The following is an 8,928-nucleotide window of genomic DNA, read 5'->3' as shown; positions in this document are numbered from 1 at the left end:
GCTGATACAAGACATGTACAACTTAACGTTGTGGATCACAGAACCTCAGCCAAAGGTAGTGGGATTGGCTGGTGTTGTAGCTTTTCCTCCTGCCTCCCTCCCCAGATGGGAGGCTGAGCGACAAGGTAGGAGAGAAAGGCTTCAGTTATTACCTTGAATTCCCTTCTGAATGAAAAAGGAAAATGTAAAAATTGATTATGTAGACACATCAGACTGTCTAAAAAAATCTCTGAGATATAGAGTAGTTATGAATTATAATATTAAATACATGACTATAATTGATCCCAGTGACCACAAATTTGGATTTTAGAAGAAACTAGTTTATGAATGGATTTGTTTCTCTGGAACTAAATGAAAGAAAATTCTGGCAAATGCTTAGAAAGGTAAGTGACTACAAACAAGGTAAAAACACCTCATCATCTGCATTCATGTTTGACTAAAAAAATCAGCACCAACATTTGAATTTTCATAAATTAGAAATAATTCGGTTTAGCCCTATCTTCCCTTTTGCCATTTGAACTCATAGGCATAAAAACTTACTTTAATAAGAGCTTATCAAATTGTGTTCAGATATGGGTCATATCTTGTTGCTGAAATTCAGAAAAGAAACTGTTTCAAGTACTTGTACTTTATCAAAACTGCCATTAAAAGTACAACATAGACTTACACACTTAAACACAGAAAGCTTTGCAGTCACATTTACTTACAGAAACACTCCTCCCCCTGCCCTGGGGGGATGAGAGAAGAAAGCAGGAAAGAGAGAAGGAAATGAGGAGAGGGTTCTCGAGAAAGAGGGACACGGGAGTGAGGAAAAATCAAAGTCTAACATTTCAAGGATCACTGTTGGCTCAAGTCCACTATAGGAAGAAAGGGAGGCTCAGAACAACAGATGTCAAACTTGGGGGAAATTTGGTCACCAAAATTGCAAACGCGCATGCGCGCGCGTGCACACACACACACACACACACACACACACACACTTTTTCAGAGTATGTTACGTAAAGAAGGAGTATGCCTACAAGGTAGATGTAGCTTACAGCATGTCTGTGAGTCTGTGTCTGTGTGTCTGTGTGTCTGTGCGTAGGTGCAGTAAGTTATCTCACCTTAAGTTACATATGCTAGACAAACTTGAAAGTGGACCACTACTTGGCATCCCCTAAGAGCATTTTTCACACAGCCATTTCATCAGAATCAGTTTCAACATCAATAACCATAATCTTATGGTAATCATTGTTGGTACTAGTGGTCATGGTGGGGTCAGGAAGGTTGGCAGCAGCGGCAAGCTCCAGTAAGCTGGCAGCAGACTCGGGAGACCCACTGGCAGGGCTGCAGACAGGCTCAGGGAGGTCAGTGACATCGCACTCCAAGTGGCTAGTAGCGGTGGTCTCAGGGTGACAGGAGGCAGTGAGCTCAGGGTGGCCAGCAGCGGCAGGCTCAGGGTGGCTGGCGATCACCGGCTGGGGTTGGCTAGTGGCAGCAGGCTCAGGATTATCAGCAGTGGTGCGCTCAGGGTGGGTGGTAACAGGCTTGGTGTAGCCAGTTGTGGGTTTAGGGTGGCTGGTGGCAGGGCTGAAGGCAGCCTTGGAGTGGCTGCCAGCAGGAACATGGTGGCCAGTGACAGGTTTAGGGTGGCTGGAGGCAGACTTGAAATGGACAGAGTCAGCCTTGAAATGGACAGAGGCAGACTTGAAATGGACAGAGTCAGCCTTGAAATGGACAGAGGCAGGCTTAGGATAGACAGTGGCAGACTTGGGGTGACCAGAGGCAGATTTGGAGTGTCCAGAAGCAGGCTTGGAGTGGCTAAAGACAGACTTATGGTGGCCAGAGGCAGACTTGCGGTAGGCAGAGGCAGACCTGGAGTGGCCAGCGGCTGGTTTGGGATGGCCAGAGGCACGCTCACGTTGGTCAGCTGCAGCACCACCAGGTAGTGGAACATTCCGGGCATTCATTGGCATTTCCTCCACAGCAGGACTGGCACGGGCATGATCTTGTTCATGGGCTTGTTCACGGGCTTGGTCGCGGGCACGGGCGCGAGCACGGGCCAGGGCACGGGCCTCCCGAGTCTCACGAACATCAGTGATGAGACCAGAGAGGAACAGGATAGGGTGTCGCATAGCATGGAAGATGGTCCAGTATTCTCTTCGGAAATTCTCATTGAGGAGCCCGTAGATCACAGCGTTGAGGCAGCTGTTGAAGTAGGCTATGAAGTAGGCTGCAAGATAAAGCCAGTTGGGGATCTTGCCTGCCATCTCCTTCGGACTGACAGCCACCAAGACAGTGAGCACGTTGATAGGGCACCAGCACACTGCAAAGAGGAGGAAGATCACAAACATGGTTAGAAAATTGCGAACCTCAGCAAGCTGGTGGTCAGGATTCTGCCCAGCCGGGTCACGGGCCGCCAGCACTTTGGTCCAGATCCTCACGTAGCAGAAACCCACGATGAGCAGAGGGAGGACGAAGTGGATGCCGACGATGGTCACAGCAAAGACAGGGTTGTTCAGATAGTTGAAGATGCAGGTGTAGGTGCGAGGATCATACTCAATGGTGCCGATGTACATGTTGGGCAGGACAGCCAGGACGGTCATGACCCAGGTGACGACCAGATAAATGCAGGTATTGCGCACACTGAAGATCCGCTCGTACTGGAGGCTGTGACAGATGTAGCAGTAACGGTTGATGGCAATTGCCACAATGTTGAAGATAGACCCGACCACACTCAGCCCTGTGATGAATCCAACCATCTGGCACTGCAACTGGCTCAGATCCCAGCCCCCAATGGCCATGGCATGCAGCATCAGAGGGTAGGGGTAGATGGCCACCAACATATCGGCCACAGAGAGGCTAATGACGAAGATGTTGCCTGAAAAACATATCGGGGAAGGGAGAGGGGGAAAAACAAAGAAAAATAAATGGTTAAGTATGGAAATATATAAATTTAAACTGGAGGAAAAGACCATCTGAAGTGGTGACAATTTATAATTCTAGAATTCTGTTAAAGAAATATTCTTGTGTTTTTATTTTCATATACAAGCATTATTCTGATGCACAACCAGGTTTGGGGGACCTGTCCTTTGTGCAAATTTTTCTTTTCAATGTCATGTCTCCTTTGAGAAAAAAGCCAACTTCTGTCAGAAAGCAGTAAGCACATAAGCCCTTTGCGGAGCCCTTCATACTCACGCACGGACATGCCGCCACCATTTTAGAAAAACGAAAAGCAAACTTTTTTCCCTACGGGGGGATAGGGAGAGAAGGGGGAGGGGCGTAGAGATGAGCTTGATAAAGCTGAGGGTAGGAAGTAGGCTGGAGGTGTGGGGGGAAGGGAGGAGATCGAAGGAATGTAAGGAAGCCTCAACCACCACCACCCCACCGAAAACATGAATGAGCCTTCTGCCTTCTCTAGGCCAGCGTTGCTTTTACAACGCAAACACGTCTAAGAGAACAGTCTGAGGAAGGACACTAGAGGCCATCGTCGTTTTAAGAAAACGGGATCAGACAAGTAAGTCTAGGACCAAGCCCAGTAAGTACTTACCATTTCCGAGGTAGGCTAGGAGTGAAAACTGAGGGGAAGGGGGGGACACCCTCTAAAATTTAGTCTGAGACCAAAAACAGTGCGTAAGGAGAAAAACAATCAGGAAAATCCCTGCAAGGATTAGCATAATTTGCCTGCTTCCTGCGGGTCCAGCACAGAGTCGCGCACCCGCATGTTCAGTTCCCTGTGTAAGAGCTCCCGGCCCTGCGTTGAACTTTACTGGAGGCTGTGGCTAAACAGGAAAGCGAAGTGGGGGGGGGGGTCGGCCCCCACTTGCGTTTTGTAGGGCAGAGGTAGGAACGTTTCTTGCAAAACATTTCCAAAAAAAGGAGGAAGAGGCCAAATGCAGGCGCAGAGCCCTATTTTTTTTTAAAGCACCTCGTTGCTAATTAGCACCGGTTTGGCAAAATATTGCACTTCATCTTGGACTAGGAGAAAATGAGCACTTTTTAAAAGGGCAAACGAATGGTTCCCTCTGCCCTCCTGCCAGCGCTGCCAAGGCGCGGCTTCAGCGCTTTCTACCGAGAGGTTCTTTCTAGGGTTTTTTCTCAAAGAAATGAATTGGGAGAAGAAAAAAGGAAAAGACAGAGGGAGAAGCCTTAAAAACAAAACCACAACAACTATAAAAACCTTTACTTGAATTATAGAAGGAAAGAAAGGAGAAGGAAAAAAGGAAAGGGAAGAAGAAAAGTAAAGAAAGAAAATGGGCTTCGCAGGTGGTCCGTGCGGCTCCGTGGTTCCTTGGGACCGCACTGCTGGAGCGAAGGTGAGGTCCAAGCGTGCGGCCCCACGTCTCCAGGGGACCAAAAAGAAACAGACACGCCCACCAGAGTTTAAAAAGAAAACTTTTAATGACTGTGTGCCCGTCGGTGCATTTTGAAACTTGTATGGTAGCTGTAATTCTTCATCCCCGCAAAGTAATCCCCCAGAGACTGGCTGCCTCCTCTCCCCCGAGCCCCTCCCGCCGGGTCCTGCCAGTACCCGACCCTCTCACCCCGCCCCCTCGCCCCAGCCGGCCGAGACCCCAGCAGCAGAGATCCCGAGCACCGCCCCCTCCCTCGTGGGACCTGAGCGCGGAATTCGGGCCCTTACGCCCCTCCCTTCCCCTTCTTGGCCCTCTCCTGCCCAACCTGCAAAAGGGGCTTACAGCTTTGCATCGTCCGCCGCCCCCACCCCCGGCACAGGTCCCTGCGCGCAGACGCCTCCCGCGCCTCCCCCAGCCTGGATCGCAGCTGGCCTCTCCCCTCGGCGCGGGCTGGTAGCCGCGGGATTCTCGCTCGCCTCACCACACCGTCCCAGCTCCCCGTGCTTTGCAGTTTCTCTGCATCTCCTGCCGCCCCCTCTGAGCTCTCCTGCGACCCTCCCGCCATCCTCGCCCGGTTCTGCGGTCTTCTACCCCCACGCCAGGCAGAGGCCAAGCTCCGGGGCCTCTCCTCCGCCCCGCCCCGAAACCCCCAACACCCCGCTTACGGACTTCGCGATCTCCGCCGCCGCTGCCGTCTCTACCACCGCCTGCTGCGCCCAGACCGCGGCTCCTTTCTCTCCGCGGTGCGCCGTGGGACGGGCGGACGGAGCTCGGCTCCGGGGGACTCAGACCACCCTACTCCACACTCAGGCGCTAGGGTCTGTGCTCCGCTGCCCGGGAGCCGCCCCGGAGCCGCCCCGCAGCCCCAGGGCGGAGGCAGCTGGGGCTCAGCTGGCTCTGGGCGCTGCCGCTGCGTTGCGCTCCTGTAAGCGCCGCCGCAGCCGCCGCGAACTTAACTTTCCCGGAGCGGGTGGCAACCCCGCGGCTTCCTCCGCACCAGTTCGACCCACATTGCCTCGGCGTGGCCACCTGCGGCGTCTGTCTCGGCGTGCTGTTCCCAGACGGTGGCCGCACTCTCTGCTCGGGTGCCGCCTCTCTCTGCCGCGCTCCGCGGGAATCCGGGCTTTGCACTTAGACGCCAAAAGCTAATTTCCGGAGCTCCCTCAGCCTTGAGAAGCTCTACATTAATGGGCCCCCCCCCCGCATAACACCACCGCCCAGGTTCACAAGGAATTTGGGGGTAGAGACGTTCAATGTGAGGGCACTGTCCAAGGGTTCCCTATTTCTGGTGCCCGAACTAATGCCCTAGGAGTGGCAAGTGGCTGAATGCTGGGTAGGAAGAAGGAGGGATGGCTTACCAGAATTTCGAAGCTTCTTGTTCTTTGTCACAGCTAAGATGACCATGGAGTTGCCGATCAGGTCTACGACGATGGTGATAACCATTGCGCAGAACATAAAGATGATTAGAGCTGGTGGGTAGTCTGGCTGTGGCAGCTTACAGCCAATGCAGCCATATGGGGTGGGAACTGCCAGGGTAGGCCCCATGTTGCTGCTGGAGACCGTTAGGATCTCCCAGTCAGTCAGGACAGCGAACACCTGCTCTGTCACCAGGAGCCTGGAGCTTCAGGAAAGCTGCTTCCCCTCCGAGAATCAGAGCAAATGACAGCGTCCCGCCCCTCTCCGATGAGCTTTTAAAGCCTCAAGAGGTGGCTAGCCCCACCCCAAGTCCCTCCCCCCGACCAATCAGAGCTCCCTGAACACCCCCGCTTTGGTCTCCAACTCTTTTTGGACAAATCCACATCGAGGTGTCGTCTTGCTTCCGACTGCCTTGTTTGTGCTTCCCCTCTAGCCGCCCCTCCCCTTCCCCTAGGTACCTTGTGTCGTGACACAAGCTCGGAGTCCACCTCCCCGCCCCTGGCCACTGCGCATCTGTTTCTAGCAAGTTCTTCTCCCTCCCCTTCCAATGCAAACACATAGGAAAGCGATGTAAAATGCAGGGCAGTGGCTTGGGGTCCAGATCGAACCCACGCCAGTCTGTAGTCCCCAGCCACTCCTCGAACCTTAGGTGTGAGCCCCTATGGTCTCCTTGAAACATTCATTCCACTCCAGGAGCTCTTGCCCATTCAGAGCCTTCTGAACCTGGTGGGGGAACAAGGGACAGCTGCCCAGAGCTTCCATCCTCAGTCTGGGTGACCAGTCTCTAGGGAACTTCTCTCTCCTCCACTGCTTGCCAGAAGCCGGTTGGCTCCCTTAGCGGTTGCAGTGAGTGACCACTCAGTCGATCTGGGACTTAACGCTCTACTGAGGGAGATGTCCCCTGAACCTGGCTCCGGGATCTGGGAGTGAGTCTGTACTCTGGGTGAGAGGGGAGGTAGCTGGTGGCTATTTGTCCCAAACTTTGGGGCAAGCAAGAGCAGGAGCTGATCCCCCTCCCCGTTGCTGAGCACCCTAGCTGCGGGAGCTCAGAGATTGCTTTGGGAAAAAGTAAAGGGGGCAAGAAAGCCCTTCTCCTGGGCCGCCGCTCCTCTAAGAAACCCTGGGCAACGGTTTCGGTTCTTGTCCCCTCTGGAGGTGCTCCGCACGCTCTACAGGGTAGAACGGAGTTCTCAGCAGCCTCGGGGAGCTGCGCTGCAGCAGCGGGACGGGCGCGGAGGTGCCGGGCAGTGCAGCCACGAAGACAGCGGCAGACCAGAGAGCGGCTCCGGCCCAGGCATACAACTCATCTCCGTCCATCCCCTGCCAGGGGTCTCATTTCCGCCTCATTCGGTAGGGCCGCCCCTAGCCCCGTAAATCTCCCTCCCGAGGCGTTACGGTTCCCTGTGGTGCACCCAGGCTCCTGACGCGCGGGGACCACGGTAAAACCGAATGGCTGGGGCTAAGCTAAAGGGGCGCGATTCTGTACTCTCTTCTTCCACAACTTTGGTCATGGGAATGGATTCTGCCCGCTACGCAAAGTTACGGCGCTTATTGAGAAGCCTCCCAGAAAACATCAGCAGACACTTTGAAACTTGTCACAGACTGGCCTTCTTGTTGCAGTGGGGGAGAGGGGTTGCACTGTCTGGGAGCGCCACCGTCTGGACACAGCAACCCTCCTGCCCCGCGGGGGAGGGTCGGACACAGGGGGTGGGAGCCGGGGGTGGATTCCGCGAGGGACCTCAACATTTAAAGACCTTTAACGGAAAGACAGACATGGCGTAAAACAAGATTGCACTCACTTTCTCTAGCTGGAAAGCCCAAAGTAGGAATGTGTCCCCTTGTTTGAAGATGAATCCCACCCCCCGCCCCGTGCTCGCTACTGAGAAGGCAACCCGCACGAATAGCAATCTCCCGCCTGGAGCCTTTTCACATTCATTATCTCACTGCTCCTCGCTGGCTGGAACCCGGGCCGCGCGCTCTCCCGGCTGGACGTAGCCAGGATTTCTCCGTAAATGCAGCCTGAGAGCCGGCTCTGCTCTCCTCCCTAGACGAAGGTGAGCCCTGGAAAGAAGCTAGCGGCCGAAAGCCCATCCACATCGTGGAATAGTTCGTCCGCATCAGGCTGCTCATGCTGATTCCCTGAGGGTTTGGATCCTTTTACTTATGGCAGGGAGCCGTTTTTAATTCCAGTAAACAAAAATTTGAATGAAAAAGGAAACATGCATTTAGCGACTGAAGACACTGGCGTGTCCCCTGCACCCTAGACCCCCCGCAACAAAATCCGGTAAAGAGAGTCTGCAAACTGTTTTCAGGCACCATTATATTCTAGTGCACTGTACTTCTGAGATGAAGTGGTCCCAGAGCTGGTGGAGGCCCGGGGTAGTGAGAAGTCTCAGCGCTGTGGCCTGGGCTTGCCTGAGACTGAGGAGTAAGAAGGAGAGAGTGAGCTGATCCCTGGTCCCTGGCCCCTGGCCCCTGGCCCTGTTTGGACACTGCTTGACCATGACCTCCTAGGACTTGGATTTTTCAGTACTGGGCAAGTGGGAGAGGCATCTATTTTAATAATGGGAGGCGTTCTGCATCTGGTTAAATTAATCTTGTTATTTTTATGAACTGTCTTAATAAAGATTCTGAATATTTCCCAGTCCTAAGAAAAACAGATGGATATTGAATCTGTTATGTGGATACATATGAGGAAGAAAACCAGTCAAAGTTTGCAAGGGTAGGACAAAGACCCATGTACAATAAGTAGTTAAGGGGAAAGGTCTCTATTAGGTAGAGTTGCAGTGTGTATGATTTATTTAAGCTTCCAAAGGATTTGTAAGTGTTTTTCTAAAAGGCCTGCTAGGAAGCCCTAATAACTGCGGGTGGAGAAAAACACTTTATTTGGGATTTGAAAGCTATAAGATAGAGAATCAAAACAGAGGATACCTAGGACATTGTCTTATGGTCCCAGGAAAACCTTGGAAACCCATACAGAGATTGGGAAGGAGAATAAAGCAATGAATAGTGGACAGGGAATTGTGTAGAGGGCTTGCACTCCTGGAGCTCAGCCAGGTCCCATCATGGTCCCTTCCTCCAGGCCATTTATTATGAGATGAGGGAGACTACCTGGCCTCCCAGAGGACCCCCCAGCACTGAAAGCTTGCCACATCCCAGGCAGAAGTGATGCCAAGGG

At 53.0% G+C, this 8,928-nt stretch overlaps 1 protein-coding gene across 1 annotated transcript; it reads right to left on the bottom strand.

The window, feature by feature from the left end:
- Positions 1–1,169: 1,169 nt before the first annotated feature.
- Positions 1,170–5,988, bottom strand: GPR50 (G protein-coupled receptor 50). Its single transcript, XM_019805235.2, has 2 exons — positions 5,693–5,988; positions 1,170–2,860 (listed from the first exon to the last, which is right to left on the bottom strand). Exons 1-2 carry the CDS (start codon positions 5,877–5,879, stop codon positions 1,170–1,172), a joined length of 1,878 nt encoding a protein of 625 aa, XP_019660794.2. The 5' UTR covers positions 5,880–5,988.
- Positions 5,989–8,928: the final 2,940 nt, after the last annotated feature.

This window comes from Ailuropoda melanoleuca, chromosome X, assembly GCF_002007445.2.
Source record: "Ailuropoda melanoleuca isolate Jingjing chromosome X, ASM200744v2, whole genome shotgun sequence".
In the NCBI taxonomy this organism is placed as follows: domain Eukaryota; kingdom Metazoa; phylum Chordata; class Mammalia; order Carnivora; family Ursidae; genus Ailuropoda; species Ailuropoda melanoleuca.
This window is presented reverse-complemented; position numbering and strand designations above follow the sequence as displayed.